General features: G+C 50.9%; 1 protein-coding gene across 1 annotated transcript in view; it reads right to left on the reverse strand.

The window, feature by feature from the left end:
- Window positions 1–23,180, reverse strand: part of MYO18B (myosin XVIIIB) — a 163,802-nt gene that overhangs the window by 15,279 nt on the left and 125,343 nt on the right. Inside the window, exons 39-40 of the mRNA XM_023743449.1 lie at window positions 5,924–6,054; window positions 93–137 (exon numbers count right to left, since the gene is read on the reverse strand). Of these exons, the coding sequence (XP_023599217.1) occupies window positions 93–137; window positions 5,924–6,054 (176 nt within the window). The remainder of the gene's footprint in view (window positions 1–92; window positions 138–5,923; window positions 6,055–23,180) is intronic.

Genomic DNA, 23,180 nt, shown 5'->3' on the forward strand with positions numbered 1-23,180 from the left:
GGCATGGACGTTCCCTCTGCAGACTGGACAGAGACCAGGGGCTTGCTCCTGGCTGTGGTGTCGGCTGCTCGTTCTACTCAGGGTGAACTTACATCTCCTTTCTGCCGCTGCCACCACAATCCACTGCCGTCTGGACACTAGAGGAGGTACAAGAAAGAGTCGGTTTATCCTCCTGCTGCCAGGAAGTGAGGCCTCTCTGTTGGACAGCCGGGTGTACCTACTCACAGGTGTCAGTTGAACCATCTTCAACTGAACCCAGCACAGAAAGTCTTTAGAGCTAATGAAGGCACAGGCTGCTGTTAATTCGTGACCACTATTCACCCAGGTGACCCCATGAGTATGAGCCCCATGGGGGCGGGGGGTATCTCAGTGTTTCAATTCACCACCAGGTGGACTTTTTACAAGTCATGGATTATTGACCATGGCAGGTCCTTGAGTTTGTGCACCATGGTCCAATGAGCCCTTGAGTTCTGGGAGGTCTCACAGGGGCTACCAAGGGGTCAGGGAGAGGGACCTAGGAGGGTCCCAAACCTCCCTTTCTCATGCCAATCAAAAGATGGCTGTAGTCCATCCTAAGCTAGAATTCTCTGTAGGGGTTTGCTTTGGTGTAAAAAACGAGGGTTCCACTCAAAGGAGGGAGTTTGAGACCCATTGACCCTTTTACCATATGAAGAAAGTGTTGCTGGACTGCAACCTCTATGAGCAGGTCCATGTTTATCTGTTCCCTACTGTTTCTCTGTATGTCCTAACACAAAAGGTGCTCCACTGATGATGGTGGTGGTGGTGGTGGTGAAGATGATGATGATTTTAACCTGTTGAGTGGGCAAGCTAAGGCCCAGGAAGGCCGCGAGACCTGTCCATGGTGCTGATCCACATGGCAGTGCAGCCAAGGCCTAACCCTCATCTCCCGATACCCGTAGTCAGTGCTTCTTTCTCTCACCTTGGCGCATGAGGTTTTTAAATAAATGTGCCAGGCATTTGTGGGCAGGAGATTGACGATTAGCAAGATAATTAATTGTCTTCTGTTGTATTCCTTTAGGGCAAGTCTTTGCCAGACAACTCCAGGCTGAATACAAACACGGCCGGGGAAGTAATACATGAGTGCACTGGGCCCGCATCACAGTGACAGACACAAGTTCGCCAGAATGACAGGCCAGTTACGTGGCAGAGAACAGAGACCTTGACAGGAGGAAGCGGGGAGAAGGGGCATGCTCGGCAGGACAGCAGAGCGCGATCATTAGAAGCGTGGGTGATGGAGTCAGCCTGCGAGTCAAATCACAACCCCTTCCTCACTGGGTGAGCTGGGACCCGTCTCCTGACTTCTCTAAGAGGCAGCTTGTCATTGAAGACTTGGGGCGGTAATGGTACCAACCTCAGAGACTTGTGTGAGAACAATATATGCAAAACAGGTGGGTTGCACGCCCGGCCACAAGGTCCCCAGGAAAGAGTGGCCATTAGCAGAATGATCATTTGTTTTCTGTAACGCCCGAGTAGGCAAGAGTGTGGAGCGCTCATGCCCTGTGAGCCCCACTAGCTGGGTATCCAGGCCTCACAAGCTACAAAGATGCCTAGAAAGCACGTGGCCCCTGTGGCATCGCCGAAACATACGCCATCCTACGCCAGGGTCCTGTGTTTAATTTGGAATGGGGCATCAACCTTTTTAGAATATGGGAGAAATTCTTTTAAGCTTTTCTCCAGTCCCAGGGCATGCTAATTATTCCAAAAGGGGAGAGCAAACTAGAAGGTAAGAGAATTGTAGGAAAAGAGATGCGGGTAGCTCCAAGGCCTGTCTGGCCCATCTGGCCAGAGCCTGGGCCCACTCATAAATAAATTCACTCAGGATGATGCCCTTAATGGCAACTGTGATCTCTGGCTAGACCCAGATATTTCTACTTGTCCCACTGCAGTCCAATTTCAGCCAAGTGAAGAGGATAATATACAACTGAACTCAACACAGTAACAGAGGACTCTTTCTAGAACATTCATCTCAGGTTGGGCCAGCTGGAATGGATACACTCTCAGCTGACCCTGGAGTCAGAGGTCATCCTTTGGCCTCTCCACACCCCCCACCACCCCCACCCCAAACCATCAGCCAAGGAGACAGGCAGAGCAGCCGCAGACTCTGGGCCAGGATGGATGGGGCTGTCTGTCAGCTGACGCATCCCTCCCTCATGACTAATGAGCGTGCTCTGAGCCTGGGGTAACCGCCTAAAGCATTTCCCCATTAATCTAAGAAGTCTGGCGCCCCAGCCCCAGTTACCAGGCAGTGCTCCAGAGCAGGAGAACACGCGTTTAAATGCTGCCGCACAGCCCACCTGGCTTTCTGAGCACGTAGCCACGTTTCCAGCCTGGAAGGCCTGTTACGCTCGGATCTAATTCCCAACATGGGGAAATGTGACTTTTTATAATTTGAACAAGTCTCTCAAAGAACCTCACCTCCAGCGAGCGGAAGCACCACTCTCCCTCCCGGCGCGGGTCGGAATCCTAATTGAGAGCTCAGTTTGGAGAAGAACCTCAGACCAATCCCGCAGGCTCCCTTCCAAACCTCTTATCCCCGGTGACAAGACAATTAAGAGGGAAGTGCAGCGTGGAGCTGCCAGGACGGGGAGGAGCACGGGCAGCACTGGGGCCGGGGCTGGGCCCTCTGCTCCGGACAGCAGCTCCGCAACCTAGCCAAGCATCTAGCCCTTGTCTACTGTTGACAGCCATTTCAATCGCCCTGTGACCAGAGGACGTAGTTTGTACAGTATTAGTTCTCCAAAATGTGTTGAGATCTCTTTGTGGGCAATTTCCTCCAGTCTTCCCCCATTTCTATGCTATTCCTGAAATCTGTGCTCCTTGTAAATTTTAGATCCAAGTTGCAGGGCAGCGAGTTCAGACCAAGGCCTGCTGAGAGTTAAGAAATGCTCTCTAGAACCACGTGGGGTTAGGGCCGGCTTCGCCCTTGCCCAGAGGGGCCTGTGCTTGGAGTTATGCTCTGTGTCGCTGTCCTGAAATTCTGAATGCATTTTGAACAAGACCACCCCTATTTTTATCTCCCTTTGGGCCCGCTAATGATGTAGTTGATCCTGCCTGGGGTTCCGGAGCACATCAAGGAACCCGGGGACTCAGGGGGCTCCTGTGGACATCTCCAGAGAGGAAGGAAGGTGGCGAGAAGGACGAGAAAGCGGTGGAAGGTAGGGTGGAGGAGGAGGAGCGGAGAGGAGAAGTGCTTTTCTCTCATTTACCTCCTCAGGTAAAGAGAAGTGGGCAGCTCCAAAGCCTGCCCTACTGTGGAGCAGGAGCCTTACAGTGTGGCCAGGGCCTGGGCCCACTGTTACACTAACTCAGAATGAGGCCCTAATGGCAGCTTCGATCCTCGGTGAGGCCCAGGTATCTCAGTTTGTCCCACTGTGGCCTGATTTTAGCCAATTTAAAAGGATACACGCTGGAAAAGGTACAATATACACTCAGCACAGAGGACTCATTTCCAGAGCATTCGTCTCTGTGACCTTAGTCCCTAGGTGAGAATCTGCTTCTTGCTTCTTGTCACACCTCCTGCCCGGCCTGTCCCCACACCCCCGACCACGGCTCCTCTTCTCCCCTTTCCGATTTTGTCATCTTTGTAATTTTTATTGTTCATCTGAAAAGGAATCTCTTACTATGCAAGTCAAGATGGTTCAGAAGCTTTGCTCGTTGGCAAAAAAAACAAAACACAAGTACTAGTATACGCAGCCACCAGGTCCCTTTATAACAAACGCAACAGCTCTAGCGTTTCTATTCGTAGAAGAGCTAGCTGAGCATCAAGCGGTAACATCAGCAATAGGAGTTTGTAATTACAAACACTATGCTGTCACAACACTAATAGAACTGGAGGAGGGGTGGCGGACGGGGCACCCCTCCGTGTAATCACGGGCTGGGAGCAGCTGCGACATCGGTATCTGCCATTTCACCAGCAATTTGGCAGCTGTACAAATTCGTAGGGAGCGGTGGAAACACTCCATGTGCATGGAAGCCATTTTTGCAGAAATTGGAGATTTTTGAGATAAAGCCCTCTCTTTGGAGGCAAGAGCATGAGGTTTTAGAGCTGCTGGGTCTCTGTTGTGAAGATGCTGGGTACGAGCAACTTCGTGGGAAAGTTGGAGGTTACATGTCTCTGAGCAGCGTAGGACCTGCCCAGGCCTGCATCAAGGGAAGAGCCAGTTCCTGTGCTAAGATCAGCCGTAGCAAGCACCTCGTTTACTAGCACGTGAGCAAAATCTCCCAGGGAGGGTGCTGGTGTAGCCGGGTGTGTGTGCATGCTCACTGTAGAGATATTAGAAGATAGAAATATGCTTGAAGAAAACAAAAATTTAGGTCACCTGTAGTGCCTTTTCTCTTGGGACGAGAGTACTTCCTTTCAGTCTTTTTTTCTTGACGAGATAGAGTCAGCTCTGACACAGATGTCTGGTTCTTTCCACCGGCTAACCCACAGCTGACTTGCAACTCCCTATCTCTCCCTCACTGCCCATCTCATGCCCACAACGCCCACCGGTCAGTTCAGACCCCTGTATCTATCCTATTGAAAGTAGGATGACATGCAAAGGTCTGGGTAGGAACCTGAGCAGCCCTGGGTTCTAACTCTGAGTATAGTGCTAATTTGCTGTGTGACCTTGAACTTCTCTGAGGTCAGGTTCCTCATGTGCAAATGGAGAAGGCTGCACTCGGTGGTCTAACCTTTGACTCTTCTGGCTGCAGCCTGGACCATCCCCCACCCCCACCCCTGAGGAGACCATGAGGGACAGGGGCTGGTGCAGCCCACACAGGTGGGTGCAGGGGTGGCTGGCTGGTGTTGGGAGGGGACCACCTCTGAAGGTCCAGGTGAAGGCACCCTGCTCCTTATCAAAGCACAAAACATGTCTCTCCCGCGGCCCAGGCCTTGAGACAGGCAGCTGTCATTTCACAGAAACAACACGCCGAGGCCACAGAAGCAGCTCCGGGGAGCAGGAGCTGTGTGCCCCGCCAGGACACTTCCGACTCCTACCAGCCGAGGAGCCCACCAATGGCCCCTGGCAGGTGGAGGCTCGAGTGGGTGGCAAGCAGCAGCCTGTCTTCCGAGGAGGAGAAAAGCCCTGGCACTGAACTGGAGTGGTCTTGCCAATGACCAGCCAGCTAATCTTGCGTCCTTGAATTAGTTGTTGCCTTTGTAAAATGTGTTCTTATTCTGCATAAACATGGCTCACACTCTTACAGCAGTTACACGCCCCACACATGCAGTAGATGTTCGTCTAAGTGATATTCATCTATTAACTCATTTAATTCTCACTAATAACCCTATGAGGTAGGTAATGGGTTGAATATACAAAATGTCCAGTCTGTAGATCAAAAGTTGCTGAATCGGCCGGGCTGGCATGGGTCTGTGGTTGAGTGTCGACTGATGAACCAGGAAATCATCGGTTTGATTGCCGGTCAGGACACATGCCCAAGTTTCGGGCTCAATCCCCAGTGTGGGGTGTGTAGGAGGCAGCCGATTGATGATTCCCTCTCATCAATGATCTCTCTCTCTCTCTCTCCTCTCTCTCTGAAATCAATAAAAACATATTAAAAAGAAAGTGGCTGAATCTTGGCAATTTGATGTGGTTTGTCCAATAGCATCACGTCCACTTTATAGATGAGGGAGTCAGGTCCAGAGTGGACATGTACTTTGCCTGAAATCACAGTGCAGTCCCTCTGCAGCCACTCCCCAGAATGCCCCACTCCCCAGAGCTTGGAAGCTGGGCAAGGTGGCATCCTGTCTTTCCTCACCTGAGCTGGCCAGATACCTCCCACCCCGATCACATCCGGGCCTCCCAGCAGATGTGGCCCCCATACCCCTGAGTGGGAGCTCTGGCCACTGAAGACCACAGCGCTCCCCAGGGTGCAGCCCACCTGCTGCGCCCAGCCCCCCAGGACCCCAGTAGGTTACCTCTCTGTGTCGCTGTCGCTGGACGCCACCTCTTCCAAGGCCGCCTGCAGGTCAGCAATCCTCCGGATGGACGTCTCCAGGTCTGTCTGGAGGGTCTGTCTCACTGTTGCCAGCTCCTCCACGTACTTCTCCTGGAGACGAGACCACAGCCACGCTAGCCTTGGGCACGATCCCCAGCCCCCCATGAGGGCCCGGGGAAGAGGTAGACCCCGTGCTCAGCCTAGAGTGCACCAAGCACCTATTAGCATGGTGGGTACCCCTCTCTGGGGATGGGCTATCAAACCCTCAGATCAACGCTCTAGATTTTATGGGGAAAGTGGATGCGTAAGGGCCTCCAGGGCATGGCCCGTGGACAGACTCCCTCCCCTCTGCTGGGGGTGCGACCCAGGGCCGTGCTTTGAACCTGCACCACCTGCTGCCCGGGCAGATGAGGAAATGCATGAAAATGCATGTTTCCCCGAAGTGCCCCAGAAGATGCTCCGGAAGCTGAGTATGTGCCCCAGGGATGGATCTGGAGCGTGAGGTTGGGGGGAGGGCAGAATGAGAATGGTTCCCTTTCGATTCTGTCACCTCAACTCCCCCAACTTTCCATCCCCCAAGGCAGCAAAGGCAGAGCTGGCAAGCCATTGGCCTTTATTTGGAGGTCTCTGTGCCCAGCACTATATTCAGTGTTTCCCGCTCCTGACTTCACTGGCTCCTCACAAGTCTGGCAAATGGGTCACTCTTACTGCTCCCATTTCACAGATGAGAAACTGAGGCTGTGAGTAGAGAAAGCTAATGGCAGCGCTGGAACTGAGTTGGGTGCATCTGACTTCTTCTTGCTCATCCCTTCGCTCGCTGACACCCCCAATCAGGTCCTGGGAAATCGGTGACTTCCAGTTGGAGCATATTCCACACCCCTGCCCTTTAACACAGTGACTGTCAACTGAGGGCGAGCTTGCCCTCCAGGGGACACGGGGCAATGTGCACGGACAGTTTTGGTTGTCACAACTGTGGGGCTTGTTCCTGGCATCTAGTGGAAAGGCCAGGAGTGCTGCTCACATCCTACAATACAGAGGATCGTCCCCCACCACAGAGAACGACCCGGCCCAGATGTCACCAGTGCCCGGTCTGAGGAAGGCTGAGGGAAACCTGGAAACGCATCTGGAAACGGACTCTACGGGGAAGGGCTGAAAAGGCAGAGCCAGGCTCTGTGCTGGGGATGCTTGGAGCAGAGCTATCGACAACTCGGAGAAGCTGAGAGCCGCCTGCCCCCAGCACTGGGACTGGGTAGGGGAATCCCAATGTGTGACTCTGAGCCATTAGGCAGACATTACCATTATCTGGCAGCAGGGACGGCCTCTGTGGAATAATGTTAAGCAAACGGAACAGACAGGGAACTACATGCCCATGTCTATGCAAATTACACACACACACTTGAAGGGACACGTGGGAGCTGAGAATATTCATGGGTGGGGGTGAAGAGGGTTTGTGGACAAGATTTTTCCAATAAGCTGTTCTAATGATGTTTATTTTTTCACTGTTGTGTTAAGGAAAAGACATATATCAACTGATCGGAGTGTGGCGAGGTGAACATATGAGGATACGGGGTCAGACCTATGGGTGACTCTCAGCTGCTCGGTTAACTGAGTAGCTATGTGGCCTTGGACAGTCCACAGCCCCTCTCTGAGCCTGGGGTCACCCTCCTCTCATTTGTGGGTGAGGAAACTGAGGCCAGCACAGTCACCGAGGACAGCGAGGAGCAGAGAAGGGATGGGAGCCCTGCTGTGCCAGCTCCCCGTCTCTTGGTCTTTCTGGGGCTACGTGTGCACACCCCAATGTAAGCCAGTGAGGACCCGGCTGCTCCCCACGACCAGGGCACTCAGTTCTCCTTGGAGATGGGCTTGTCTGTTCACTGTGTGGTAAGTCTGTGCTTTCCCAGCTTGAGAGAGAGAGAGAGAGAGAGAGAGAGAGAGAGAGAGAGAGAGAGAAAAGAACTGAGACAGCCCAGGAGCCACGCCGAGTGGTGAGAGAAGGGGTGCCGTGGAGAGAGGCAGGGACTCGCACAGGCTCAGTGGGGACACCCCACGGAGACCAATTGGGGAAATTTGGAGTCGGTGTAATCAGCAATCAGCAAACCCTTCCTGCTTCAACTGGAAAACCACACAGAGCCTGCTGATTGCAGGGACCAGGTGACAGGGACGCGGTGGTCTTTCCTTGGGGCAGACAAAACAAGGCCCCACCCGAGAGCGAGAGCGCTGAGAGACACGAGGACACGAGGGAGGAGGGCGCACAGGGAGGCGCCGTCCGGCCTGGGAGCCGGGCTCCTTCCAGCTGCCATGACGCATGACTAACGAAGCTCAGGACAGGGTCAGGACGGCCACATGCAAACGGGGTCGCGATTCAAAGCCAGGCATGAGCTTGGTCTTCTCAGTCATTCTCTCTCCTTGGAGACTTGGAGAACAGAGACATGATGGGGGGGGGGTGGATATTAGGATATGACTATTAAAATAGATGTATACAGCAGAAACCTACTAATAAACATACCAATTGCCCATATTAATCTATAGTTACAATATAGTGATGTAGATACTATTACAGAAACACAACATACTAATATATACTATATATTCACTGTATATATATATATATATATACACACATATATATATATATTCATATATATTCATATACAGATGCTCCTCGACTTTAGGTGGGGTGATGTCCTGATAAACACATCATAAGTTCAAAATGTTATAAGTGGAAACTGCATTTAATGCACCTGATCTGCTGAACGGCATGGCCTAGCCTAGCCTCCTTTCATTGCACTCAGGACAGTTGCACTATCAGCAACCCCACTGTAAACTGAGGTGCGGGTATAACAGATTTCTTCTTCTCCCCAGAAGCAGGAGGCACGGATGGGCATTCCGTGGTCATGATGGGATGCAAAACCACAAAACACTGGCGACACATACACTGTAGAGCCCTATCGCTAGTCCAGAAAAAGATCAACATTTGAAATTTAAATTACAAGTTCTGCTGAATGCGTATTGCTTTTATGCCCCCATAAAATCGAAAAATTGTAAGTCAAATCATCGTAGGTCACCATTCATGCATTCATTTAATAAACATTTACTGAGCACTTACTATGTGCCAGCACTGATCGAGGCACAAGGAATATAGATAGAAAAAATCCTAATTTCCATGGAGCGATAGTTTTGCAGGGGCCTATCTGTATTGCAGGTGTCCAGAACACACCCTCACTAATGCATGCACAGTATACACCATGTGCACAGAGATCTATGCAATAGCATGTAGCATGTAGCATGTACCTGCTGGCCTCCCAGCACCGCTCAGGAGAATCATGCACCATGTGGCACTCTCAGGCTGCTCCCCCTGCTGCACAGAGCTGCTGGGGGGGGGGAGCGGTTCATCCGATAATTCGTGGCTGCAATTAACATCGTCTCCTCTTGTGATGTTCAATTAGAGGCTAATATCTAAAACCGTTGTTTGTTTTCTCTGTTCTCTGCCCAGGGCAGCTGTCTTCAGAGAACCCTCTCCTGTCTGCAAGTGCCCAGGACGTCAGATGGCAGTTCCGAGCCTCGCGAACCTCAAGGCACCCCCTCCCAAAGTTAATTTGACAAGTTTTTATTATAGATTAGACAATCTCAGAACACCTCCAGAACACGATGAAAAATCTTGTTATTTTTTTTCTGGTGCAGTAAAGACTAATAGAAACTTCATGTTACAGAGCCTGGTACAAAAAAAAATTCACACACACACATATGCTATTATAAGTGTGCGCGCGTCTGAATGTGTATGCACCTGTGTATATAGATACACACACAAATATTCCTACTCTGGCACGTACTTAAAGAAAGTATTGAACTAATTAATAAATGAATATATTCATTTCTATTTCTTGCATGTTCAAGCACTCTGCTAAATTCAAAATACCTTCTCTCACATAATCCTTTTAAGAAGCCTCAGAATAAAAAAAAAAAGAAGCCTCAGAATCAAGTACTGTATCAACACGTAAAAGGCAGCTGGAGAATATTACACCAAAGTAATAGTGGAGTTATTATCTCGGTGTGGTGAGGTATCAGGTGAGTTTTATTTTCCTTTTGATACTTCTCCAGTTGCTCTGCAGGGAATATGAATTACTTTTATTGTCAGAAAGCTAAAAAACGGAAGACTTCATTTCTCTCTGACACTACAAGGCACAGTCTCCTGGTCCGTCTACCTGCTCACCGCCTCTCAAGGCCTTATTACCCCCATTTTACAGATGAGCAGGCTGAGTCTCAGAGAGGTTAAGTCTCTTGTCTGGGGACATGCGACCAAGACATGATGATCCAGAGTTGGACCCAGGTCTCCGGAACCCAGCCCACAGCTCGCTCCCCCGTTGCCTCTAGTTCCTGCTTCATCCAAAGATGCCTGTGTCTCCGAAAGGGTGGGGAGTCTTCCCAGAAAGAAAGATTATGAGGAACTGCCATTGTTTCGTTCCAACTGTCCAAGGGTCATTTGCCCAGGAGAAATGAGGCTGCGAATTATGTCCTGGTTCAAGCTCCATATTAACAACGAAGTGAGCCTTAGTGGGGAGTGTGCAGCCTCATCTTGGGAAAGGAAAGAGTTGAGATGCCCATTAGAAAATCTAAAAATGCATCAGATTTCCTGATTTAAGACGGAAAAAGAGCCCAACCTCCAGCAAGAATAGGATCTGGGGGAAAAGTGGTCATCCCTATCCACGGTCCCTTCTTCTTTCTTCACGTTCATCCTGCAAGTTCATTGTTTTTTGGTCTATTTTTATGACGTGGTAATAGACACAGAGACTCATCAAAGACCCCCAAGTCTCACAGCTAGAAAGTGACACACCGATGGAAGCTGAGGCCTATTTCCAAAGGGTCAGTAAATACTTGTCTCATGCCTTTTCTTCACCCGTGGCAGGCATGTCTAATGGATCACTGCACAGCAGATCCAGGCCTTCAGGAGCCAGAGTCCAGTACTACCCTGTGTCAACAGGAACTCCCAACTCTGCCACCCTTTCTCAGTCCTCCTGGAGATGCCTCCTGAATCCTCAAAGAAGACACACATACGTTGATTGCTGAGTGCTCTGTGGAATTAAAGGAAAATACACCCACAACATTTAGGGAGAGACCCTGGTGGGAGGGGAAGGGAAGATGCAAACTAACATCTGGGAAGCAGCCGGAGAGGCACTGGCTGCAGAACAAGCACCTGTGTGAATTCTGAGGGGTTACTCATCCCTTCTTACTCCCAGTTCCTCATCTGCTACAACGACAGTATTATTCTGTCAGAAGGTCGTTGCCAGAAACACATGAAACTGTGCAAAACTGCGTACATCTGGTTTACCTAACACAGGGGCACGTACTTGACACATAACAAACTTTCCTTCTTTCCTAAGTAAAGACTCTGAAAATATGAAGCCTGCAGATATTGTATAGTGAGGACAGCCTCATTTTTTCAGGAAATGAAGTCTAAGAACCGGATGCTTTCTTTTGGGGGGGGAGGGGGGGCGCGGAAGGATTTACTACAATGCCCCAAAAGGATTCTGTATCCGTCAGGAAAATCAAAATCACTCTAGATCGAGTGTGTCCTCCTGACATAATGGCTGGCTGTCCCAGAACATGTAATCCATGAAAGGCAAGGCAAATGCCAGATGCCTTTTAGAACCTAGCCCCAGAAGTGAGGGGCCATTAAAACTGACATAATCTATTGGTCACACAGACCTACTCTGACATAGTACGGGAGGGGGCTCCACAGGCATGCAAACACCAGGTGAGGAATTGCTGGGTACCATCTGGAAGCCGGCTACCCCCGTAACACTGAAAAGTTCTCCTATATAGACCCCGTGCCCATCGCCTCCCCTCCCTCCAAGATAAACTCTGTAGGCACCCTGAACTTCTTCCAACTTCTAAGAATGCATCTGTTTATGGATTGAATTGTGTTTCTCCTCCCCTCCCCGCACAAAATATGTTTTAAATCCTAACCCCAGTCCCTCAGAATGTAACTGTGTTTGGAGACTGGGTCTTTACAGAGGTACTCAAGTGAAGACAAGGTGCTTCGAGGGAGCCCTAATCCAATAGGACTGGTGTGGTCATAAGAAGAGGGGGGTTTGGAGACAGAGACAGAACCCCAGGAGGGAAGAGGGAGTGAGGACGCCCCGGGAGAGCACCACATGTAGACGGGGAATTGGAGTGATGTGGCTACAAGCGGAGGCACATCGAGGATTACCAGCAAAGCACCAGAAGCCGGGGGAGATGCACGGAGCAGCCCTCTCAGGGCCTTCGGAGGAGCACGGTGCTGCCCACCCCGTGATTTCAGATTTCTGGCCTCCAGACGGTTAAGACAATAAATTCCTAGTTCCCAAGCCACCCAGTTCGAGGTACCTTGTCACCAACCGCAGCCGTAACAAACTCCTGGGACACCATGCGATCTTTTTTTCTTTTAAACTCCATTCTAGTCATGTGCCTCTGAACACATACCTCTGAGGAATGTGCACAGAGGTGAGACTGTGCGTGAGCATCAAACAGTGCACTTACACAGACCTGCATGGTACAGCCTGCTGCTCCGAGGCTACCAGCCTGGGCAGCGTGTTACTGTACAAAACAACACGAGATTAAATCGAACATGAGAGAAAAGAATGCAATCAAGAGATGCAGTAAACACAAGATGGATGAGGCTGCTGCCGGCGTAGCATGGCCTACTGTTTCACAGCCAACATTTTTAGAAGTAGAAGGGGTACACTAAATGATGATAAAAGGTACAGTACAGTAAATAGTCGTGTCTGATCATTATCAAGTATTAGGCACCGTACCAGGACAGCTACGACCTCACTAGGCTACAACAGTGGGTGATGGAAGTTTTCAGCTCCATTACAACTGTATGGGACCACCGCCGTCATATATGCGGCCCATTGTTGACCGAAATGTTGTTATGCGACACATGATTGTGCTTTGTTTTCTGGTTCTAATAGGGTGCACAATAGAGAAGTTAGAAAATAAAGAACGTGGCAAAAAAATGACCCTTCAGTCCATTACATGGGGACACCAGCCTTGATGACTGTGTTGCGGTATTTCCGCCCTCGCTCGTGGCTGCACGTGATAACAGACACATACACACACTCAGGTAAAACGGCTCTGTGTGACAGGCAGAATGGAGCTGGCCATGCAAACACGCAGGGACCTTGGAGACCCCGCCCCCCCAGCCTGCCCTGCAGGATGCTCCTCCTATCTTTCCTTTCCCGTCTCATTTTTCTGATGGTTTTCAATGCCCCCAGCTATTGCCTGAGGGCCTTTAAAGCTTTCTGCAAGGCTAACCTTTTAGGCAATTTGGGCTGTTTGAAACCCAAGTGGTAAGATGTGGCCTGCAGAACATCTAACATGTGTGTGTTTGCTATGCACATGCAGACCTTACATCAACAGCTGTGGCCAACACACCCGATATCCGGCCGTGGCAGGGGCTGAACCACAACTGGGCGCCCCCTCCCCAGGTCCTCTCTCCGTTAGTGCTCTCCACTCTCTGGTTCCTGCTTAAACACCGGGTGCAGCTACTTCAGTAACAATCCTGCCACAGACTGGGCTCTAATGGTGACGAGGGGGCTCTGTACAAGTTCCCCGTTGGGTGGGGCAGACTCCTCAGCAGGCACAGAAGGGACAGGGCTGAGGGTCTCTTGGGCCAGTGGGATGGGGACGGAGAGGGAGGGGGTCAGGCTTTGAACAGTGTGCAACTCGGCTGTGAGTATTTAAGTCATGAGGTTCACAAATAACACACAACGATAACCTCTCTAAAGCTCCTTACAGCTCTGGCTCTCCCAGGCTCTAAAACCACCCCAGCCTGTGGCCTGTGATGTGGCACCTTCAGAAAGGGACACAGAAAGACTGAAGTCCAACCCTCTCAAGGCTGACCCCCGCAGAGCCCTCACAAAGCCACCATCCCGCCTGGCGTGACCTCCAAGCAGCCTGCTCCCCACCGTCCAGTCGCCCACCCAAACTGCTTCCTGAAAAAAAAAATGACAAAAGGCATTTCATCTTTCTGTTCAAGCTCAAATATGACATATCTGTGCCACCGGATTTTCCTGACAGAAGAATAATTATAGCAACATAATTAAGTCTCAAATGCAAAAATGATCTGCACCGCGTAGACCGGCACTACACTTCCCGCATCAGAGGCCCACTGTTCCAGGCAGCAATTACCAAGCCACCCTCTGACATGTCTTATTTCAATTTACATGGAAATGAAGCCCATAAATCTCAGCCCACTAGCCCGTGCGATGGCAGAAATGGGGAAAACGGGCTCTGAAATTTCTCAAGTGGCCACTGGGTTTTATATCCATAGACGTTAGTGTGAGAACAAGGTATTATGTACCTCTGGTTCCTTCTCTGGGCCTTGAGTAGCTCATCAATATAATGGGCTAACATCTCACATCTTTCCCCTGCTCTCTATTCATGATCATAAACGTAGTCTCCATCACCACCCCCTGCGGGTTCCGTAGTCCTTCCTCTCTCCAGTCCAGCCCCTCGCGTGCTGTATACATAAAGCAGGCACGGCAGACGCCTCCATCTGACCGAGTCCTCTCCTGCGTAGGAGGCTCCGGGGCCTCCTCATTTCCCACAGTCCAATGTGAGTGGTTTACCTATCAACCCCTTCCCAACCCACCTCCAAGGTTCTTCTTCCGCTCTACACACTCTGCACCCCACACATCAGCAGTTCCCATAGACTTCAGCAGCTCCCAAACATGCTCTGTTCTTTCCTGCCTCTGTGCCTCTGCACTACCATTCCACCACCTGGAATGCTCTTCCTTGCTCTGACAAGTGAATTCCTATCCATCCTTCAAGACCCATTTCATGATCACTTCCTCTCGGATGCCTTTTCTGGCTCCCCTGGGTAGAATTTGCTGCTTTCATCTCTGTGCCTCCGGCAATTGTACAAGCCACTGGGGTGAGCATAGACCCCATGCGAGTGTAATTATTCTCTAATCTCTGATCTCCTGCGATATTGAGGTCCTTAGGAGTAGGGTTGCGCTCAGCCCTATATCCCAAGTGCACTGCCTGGAACTCAGAAGTCACCACAGGAGCCATATTTCAGCTTTAGGTTCTCGCAGCTCTGAATTCGTGACGAGGGCAGCGTGCAGCAGGTCTCACCACTGTGGGGCTTCGGTTTATCCACGTAAACACAGGCTTGCAACCCAGCTCCACCACTGAGAGCAAGACCCTGGGCAGGCCATCACCCGCCTACCTGAGCCTCAGTTTCCTCGTCTGTAAAGTGGGAATGATGACAGCACCGCTGTGCTGTGGGACAAATCGAGTTCATGAGTGCACTGCATACCATGAAGGAGGTGCCCAATAACCATCAGCCCTCTTTCCTGTTCTCAGAACGACGGGGGGGGGGCAGTTTGGGAAATGTGGAAGTGCATGGGGTCTCCTCTATTTTGTTACTTTGTTACCCTCGCCCCATCCCGCTGGTCCTCTCACGTGCTCATTTAGGCCTCTGGTGCACTCAACTCTGCACCCCACTGGCCACAACATTTTATGCCCCAAACATGGTCTCCCAATCCTTCCTGTCCCCTCTCCACCAACACATGCTCAGTCTCTGCCCACTGTCTCGTTGCCACGTCACCATTCATGCCAACATGCCCATGAATCAGATAAAACCATTACTGCCCACGCACCTGACCTTTCTGGGTCAGGTTAGGCCTCATCCCTGTTAGCACCCTATGTGTCCATCCCATCCCGGGACAGGCCTGGCTGGGGATCGCAAACACTGCCCACAAATACCGGAGGCGGAAGACTGCTCCTTAATGACGTCATCCAGGCCAGCAGTGGCCAAACGACCGCATCCCAGCAGCTATGCCAGGCAGGCACAGCCTGGGAGAGAGAGCGCGGGGGTGAGACTGAGACCTGCATCGGATGCAAGCCCTGGAAACGGGTCCGGCATCTGCCCCGACTCCCCCAGCACCAATGGCCACACGGCAGAGCCTGTCTCCCCAGCTCCCCGGTGCCATCAGCTCCCTTCCTGTTTCCACGCAGAACATCGTGCGGCTTGAATCACATCCGGGTGCTGTGTAAACTGCGAAGAGCTGGATGCACACGAGATCGTTATTTATCCCGCTGCTTCTCCCCACTCCAGAGATCCCCTCCCTCTCCAGGCAAATCCCGTCACCCCATAACGACTGCGGCCCCAGCCGGTGTGTGTTCTCAACGGGCCAAAGAACCATCACGAATGAACGCAAGCGAAGAGGGAGAAACGATCTCTCCCCAGGGAATCAACCCTCAGCAACAGTCTGGTGTTATTAGCTATGTCCCCCCGAGAATGCATCAGGGAGGACACGAACCGGAGCTATTGGTATCGGCAATCAATGCCAGAGCCTGGCCCTCCCCACACTCGGACCAGAGTCAATGCCGTCTGTCTGGCTGGGGACAGGGTGGAGGCGGGGGTGGCTGTCAGAGAAAGCGGTGCCTGTGACACAATCAGAGTGCGGCCAGGCGTGATGATGACTGGGGAGGAGGACAACAGTGGTTTCTGGATTTGACTGGCTTCCAGCTGCTGAAGCGAGAGGTTGTCACAGGGACACGGACCCCAGGCCTCTCTCAGTGCAGTGGGGAGTTCCATCTACTGCCTGGGAAATGGGCTTTTGGGGTAGTTAGGACTCATTTATTTGTGCCACTTTAAAAAAAAATCCTTATTTGAGGATATCTTTTCCATTGATCTTTAGAGAGAGTGGAAGGGAGAGAGGATGGATGGAGGGAGGGAGGGAGAGAGGAGTGGGGGGAGAGACAGTGGGGGTTGAAACCTGCTACCGAGGTATGTGCCCTTGACTGGGAATCAAACCCTGATCCTTTGGTCCCAGGGCTGATGCTCTAGCCCCTGAGCCAAACCGGCCAGGGCTATTCATGCCTCTTTTTAGTGGGAGGGTTTCAAATGGACTCCTGTAATCCAAGGGCACTGCGCTGCCTCCAGAGCGGGGCTCAGGTGGGTCTGTATTTTCTGGACTGAAGGATCCTGAGCTACAAAGAAGGGCTCCTCAACCTCAGCATTCCTGACATTCGGGCCAGATAGTTCTCTGTTGCGGGGAGGGAAGTGGCAGTCCTGCGCCTGGTAGGATGTTCAGCGGCATCCCTGGCCTCCACCCACGATACCAGCAGCACCCCCGCCCCCAAGTGCCGCTGATCAAAATGTCTCCAGATATTGCAAAACACTCCCTAAGGGGCAAAATCAACCCCAGTGGAGAGCCAAGCTAAAGCAGAAGGGTCGGTGGTCGACATTCTTTTTTAAAAAGACCCAAACTGCACAGATGTGAATTTGAATCCTGGATGAACCACTTCCTGCTCCGTGACTTCATCTTAGAAACATACCCCTCCCCTCCCCGGACTTCAGGGGGTCTAGAGTGAGGCGACAGTAGGTACAGTAAGCGCTACTCCAGGTGGGGTCCCGGCCCAGCACCAGCAGCCTCTCTACTGGTCAGGAATGCAGACTCCCAGGCCCACCTGAACCTGCTGGCTCAGGGTCTGGATTGTGACCCCCTCCCCAGGTGGTCCGTGGGCACGCCATGCTGGAGAAATGCCACATCTGCTGGAGAGCGCGGGGTGTGCCGTCCAGGAGACGAAGACGCATCCTGCTGCCAACCAGCCCTGGAGAACCAGCCGTGGGCAGGTCACATCACCTCATTTATAACGTGTGGGTCAGAACGGGAGACACGCCCTGGCTCCCGAGGGTCACAGTGCAGATGTCACCCGGCGCTGCATGGGCAGCACGGTGCACAGTGTTTGCCGGCCGCCAACGGGCCAGGCACGTCAGTCCCTAGGCAGCCAGCCTCCTTCCAGGTGCCGCTCCGACTGTGGCCATTGTTAGCCTGGGCTCCCGGCGGCGGAACATTAAGAGGTGGGCGCTCCCTCCCTACACTTTTGTGATCTTCCCTTTGATGGAGTCTAAAATTATATCAGCCACTTGGCCACTCATGGTCCATTTATTCATTTATTGACTCAGCGGGAAAGAAAAACAACTGCTAAGCGGTGTGCTCTCTCTCTTTCTTCCCTCCACATCTCAAGGTTACGGCCGGGTGGCGCGTGCCTCTCCGATGAAAAGCCTCATCAAATCGTGCTTGCAGCTGGGGGCCACGGGCACTTGCCAGGGCGATCAATCCTGCCCTCCCAGGCACTCAGGGTAATCTGTTTCCGATCGAGGGGCAGGGCTCACAGGGGTTCACCAGCACTCCGGAAACCGGGTTCTCATCCCAATGGCCTCGCTCTATTTTTCCTCAGTTCAAGGACAAGCCCTCTGGCCCTCTCCCAGGGCCAGGAGCATGCTAGCAACAGCCCCTGGAGGCTCTTTCTTCCCCTAATTGCCTCTCTGGAGGGCAGATGCTGTCCTGGGAGAGACAGTGGTCTGAAACAGGCTAAACTGTCCTTAAAATGGCTCCAGGTTTGAATGCCCTTTGGCATCCCTGCAGATAGGTCTGTGTTTACTGTGCAAGTCCAAGCACTTGAGGAAACGCTTGCAGCGTGCACGTCACAAAACAGGGTGGGTGGCAGGCTGTGGCCCACAGGTCACCTCTGGCCTGTCTGCTTTTGTGAATCAAGTTTTATTGTAGCACAACCATACGCGTTCATCCATGTATTATTGTCTATGGAGGCTTTCAGAGTTCAGAGGTTGAGACAGAGAGATTCTAGAGTCCACAAAGCTCAAAATACACCTATATTTATTAGAGGAGGAGGAGGTGGAGAAGGAGGAGGAGGGTATTTCCTGGCTCCTAAAATCCTAAGGTTCTAAACTTCTGTAGCACTAAGAGCTAACAATTCTAAGAATGTATGGATGTCAATATCCATCTTCTAATGGGTTGAACCACATGAAATCAACTATATCCCATCATTTTTTGAACTATGTGAATGGCCCATTTGTACGGTTCGACCTGGTAAGATTTTAATACTATGTATGTCTTATGATTCACGATGTTCTAAGTCCTAAGATTTTCTGGCTTGACGATTCTAAGGTCTTGTACATCCCAGTTCTAAGATGCGACCACGCCGAATCCTAAGAGCCTGTGGGTCTATGTGTTGAGGAGCCATATTGATAATTCGGAAGTGCTACTGTGTGGGAGGAAGGAAAGGCATGGAAGACGATTAGCACATCAAAGAGCTGTGCTGGTAGATCCTTTTTCCCAAAAATTGCAGGCCAGTGGTACCTTGTGGGAAAAATAATATAATACAGAGAGTAGATGACAATGTTTGTATCCTTGCCATCCCCAGACCAGGGTGGCCCAGGGCACAAATGGGGTTTAACTTAGAGGCCCTGAGGCCCCAGTGAGGCGCAACCTCGGGGCTCTCAGGAGGACATGAAAACATCTCATTTCCTGCGTCCTTTCCTTTTGTCTGCTGAGCAGTGACATCAGTCTTCCTTTTGTCTCCCCACCACCAAGCAATTAGCGCACAAAGGCAGGAGCCTGAAGGATCCCTGAGCATTGGTGTATGAGCCGCTCTCCAGCAGGCCGCTTTGTGGCTAAACCTCTGCCAAACATTAGTAACAGCACAACCATGTCATCTTCCACCAAAAGCAAACAGGAAGCCTAGCTCTCTGCCCCGCTGGGGGGCTGTCATCTGCAGAGAGCTGCAAATTCCCTGAACAAGGACAGACGTGGCTTGCTTTTTGCCTTTCTTTTTCCATTTGAAAACTTGGGGCGGAATGAGATGAGAATGCTGTTAGAGAAATGAATGTGTTGATTCTAATGATCTGTGTGGGCGGCAGAGGTGGCTTGCAGCAGGATGGGCTCCGCGTCATGTACCTGGCACGCAGCCACGGCCAGGCTGGGGAGAGGGCAGCTTTCCAATGAGGTTGGCGCCCAGGACGCTGAGCACAAACAGGGAGGCATCTGTGAGCCCACAGGTCATAAGGGGGGATGCAGCACATAAGGGACAGAATGGTCAAACTGGAAATGATCCAACCACTGGCCTAGGCTTAGACCTCTGCTCTGAAGTTCAGGGCGTGTCTGCTCTTGAAGAGGCTCTGTGATGCTCTCTGCTCACCACTCTTGTGGTGATGATGGTGGTGAATGTGATGATGATGATGGTGGTGGTGGTGGTGATGATGGTGATGATGATGATTATGGTGGTGATGGTGATGATGATGGTGGTGGTGGGGGTGGTGATGATGATGGTGATGGTGATGATGATGATGATGGTGGTGATGATGCTGCTGCTGATGGTGGTGGTGCTGATGTAAGCGTAAGTGGCTAGCTATTGGTAGGGGAAGGGAGCAAAGGGAATCGGACAATGAGCATAACAAACTGGGGAGCTGAATCAGACACTGGCCCTGCTTTGCGGGGAAGTTGCAGCATTCCTGGGCTCCCCAGGAAATCACAGCATTGCCCTGCCCAGAGGATTAACACCCTTCCCTCCCTGTGTAGGAAGAAGGACCAGCTTTCCAGTCTCCCCAGGGTACAGTTGATCCATTCGCCCAGACTATGGGGCGGGAGGGAGAGGAATAAATAATAAGGGAAATTCTCTGCTGGGTGCATGCATGGTAGGAGCCACGATGGTGACCACAAAGGTCTATCTAGCCTGGGAAAGGACTGGATTGGATGAGGCACACAGACCCCCAAAGATCTAGGAAATGGATTGGCTAGAGGGAGGATCCAATACCAGCTTATGAAGGATCGGGAAATTGATTGGTTATTTTGAAAAAGTGCCTGGTCCTTCTCAAGCTCAATCTGATATATTCAGCCTAACAGAGGATCTCTCTCTCTCTCTCTCTCTCTCTCTGTCTCTGTCTCTGTCTCTCTCTCTGTCTCACACGTACTCACCCCATTCCTTTGCATGTCCTCTCTTCATAGCAGCTACATGGGCCTGAGGCTGCCTTGTTCTGGGACTAGTGCTTGGTTTAGGGAAGGGCACATCACCCAAATCGTGCCATTGGAATCTCTGAGATTCCATTCTTAGACTTCTGTCTTATCTATTTTGGGTACCAGGGTCCTTCTCATTGAGGTTGACAAGTTGGTCATTTTTCAGCCTCACTGTCACCAGGGAAGGGAAAGCCTACCTGAGGATGGAGATGGAGAGAGAGGGGTTCACCCAGTGGTGTGCTGGTGACTATTTAAAACCGGCTCTGAAAGTGGGAGAAAAAGCCCTGGTTTGTAGCATTTGCCAATTCCCATGGCATCGATTCTCCCTCGATGGCTAATGTCAATCTAGCAACGTGACGTCCTTAAACACAGAGTTGGGAAGAGGTGTTAGCCCTTGCACACTGGGTTCAGCCTGTTGACATCATCTGAGTCCCCGAATTCCACTGGAAACTGAAACCAGAGGTCACTAGACTTTTTTTATTAGGTGAACCCATGAATTCCCTTTTGCTTAAGCCAACATGAATTTTGTTTCTATCACTTACAACCAAGAGTCGTAACTTAAACCAGCTCACGAATCCTTCCCCACCACGCGCACTTGTGATTCCAAACCAGCCAATTCCCCCACTGCTTGGTCTAGCCTTAAGGTCTAAGGGTCCTTCTCCCTTACTGTTTCTCAGCCAAACACACACACAAAAGAGCACCAAAAAGAGACGAATTACTCTTCAAACCAAACTAGAGTTGGGAAGTCAATTCAGAACATTAAGACTCTGATCTGGGGCCCCCAGATTCCCTCCAGACCGCTGTCTTCTGCAGACATCCAACTGTGACATGATGGTGCTTGCAATTGTGGAGATTAACCTTCCCTAAGCCGCTCTGACACGCAATTAGGTGAAGCACAATCTCATCTAAACAGTCTGGATTGGATTTATCTGAATAATTTAATGTACACCTGCAGCATTCAATCAATATCTCCCCCCTCCCCTTACGTTTTTGTTAAGTAATTAACTTTGCGGAGTTGAGTCACACTCATTTCCCGGAAGCCGAATGTGACAAAAGTTCAATTGATGGAGTCTCAGGGGACAAGATTAGTACCTGCTCTTCTGTTTGCCGTCTCGGGACTCCACACATTATTGGAAACTGGTATTATTAGCAACTTGAAATTCTGATTAATTACTGGAGAGCCTGTTTTCAGTGCAGAAACCAAGCCACAAGCCAGGGAGTAATAGACCCAATTATTCCTAGGTAGGCCTTCGGTAATAGATTTTATTATCGAGATATCTCATCTCAGAGGCAGACGCAAAGAAACTCATTTCATTAGATGATAACACCTCTTGAATTGAGACGGGCACATTCACCGCTTGGGATCGAGACAGCGTGGAAGAATTCTCTTTCAGGAAACGTGACTGGGGCTGGCAGGACCGGGTCCTAAGTCTCTTCTAGGATCTAGTGTTGGTTTGTACAGAAACCTTTTTGTGGGGGCAAACAGGCCACCAAGATGCCCTGAAGCAGGGGAGGGGGGAGTGATATGAATACCCACGCTTTCCTCTGTCAGCTCTCTGAGAACACGCGGTCTGGGAACAGGGAGTTTATAAACGTGTTGGGCCATTTGGATCGCGCCGAGATAACGGAGCAGTAATTAGGAGAATTATCTCGCTGTCAGGAGAGCCATAAAGGTGTTATTTACGCCCAGCTCGTGGCCCCACCTGCCCTTCATCTGGAATGCCTTTTTAAATACTTCCGTTCCGGCCAAAGTAATTCATCTTTATGCTCTGAAGTTCAGAGGCGTCAGCAGGAGCAAAACACTGAGAGCTTCTCTAATTGAAACTCTTCACCCGGGTTTGGTGGAGGCCCCAGGTGAGTGGCAGGAGGGAGTTACGGTCTGGCCTGGGGTTTGGAAATATGGGTCTTTGGGTGGTTAAAAACCAAAATCAACAAAAACAAACATGAAAGCTAAACAGAATCTGGCTTCGGGCTTCCTGAGGCCCTCACCAAAAGTGGCCAGATGCTCAGAAGACGGGAGAAAGTGGACAAGAGGGGAGGATGGAGGAGCCAGCTTGCCTTCAGGGGTAGATACGTGAGAGTCATTGCATGAGTTACTTGTTTAGTTTTTCTGAGTAGACGTGGTCATACCCAATTTACATACAAGTTGAACGAATGTCCTTGTGAGGGTTGAGTTCCAATGATGAAAATTTTTTTTGTAAAACACAGTGAGCCATAAGACTTGACTTCAGAGCCCTTTGACTCCACACTTCCCCTCCTTCCACTCCCCCACGGCCTCCTAACCAGGGTAGGGTGTCCCTACCCAAGGAGACACCAAGCCAGTGGTGTGGTAGAACCGGTGCATGCTGACTTGCAAGAGCCGACTGCTGTATTTAAAGGAATTTTGTGAGCCAGTTGTTAAAACACAGTCATTATCAAAAATTAAGTGAT

The sequence above is a fragment of the Myotis lucifugus genome, unplaced genomic scaffold (genome assembly GCF_000147115.1).
Source record: "Myotis lucifugus unplaced genomic scaffold, Myoluc2.0 scaffold_391, whole genome shotgun sequence".
In the NCBI taxonomy this organism is placed as follows: Eukaryota; Metazoa; Chordata; class Mammalia; order Chiroptera; family Vespertilionidae; genus Myotis; species Myotis lucifugus.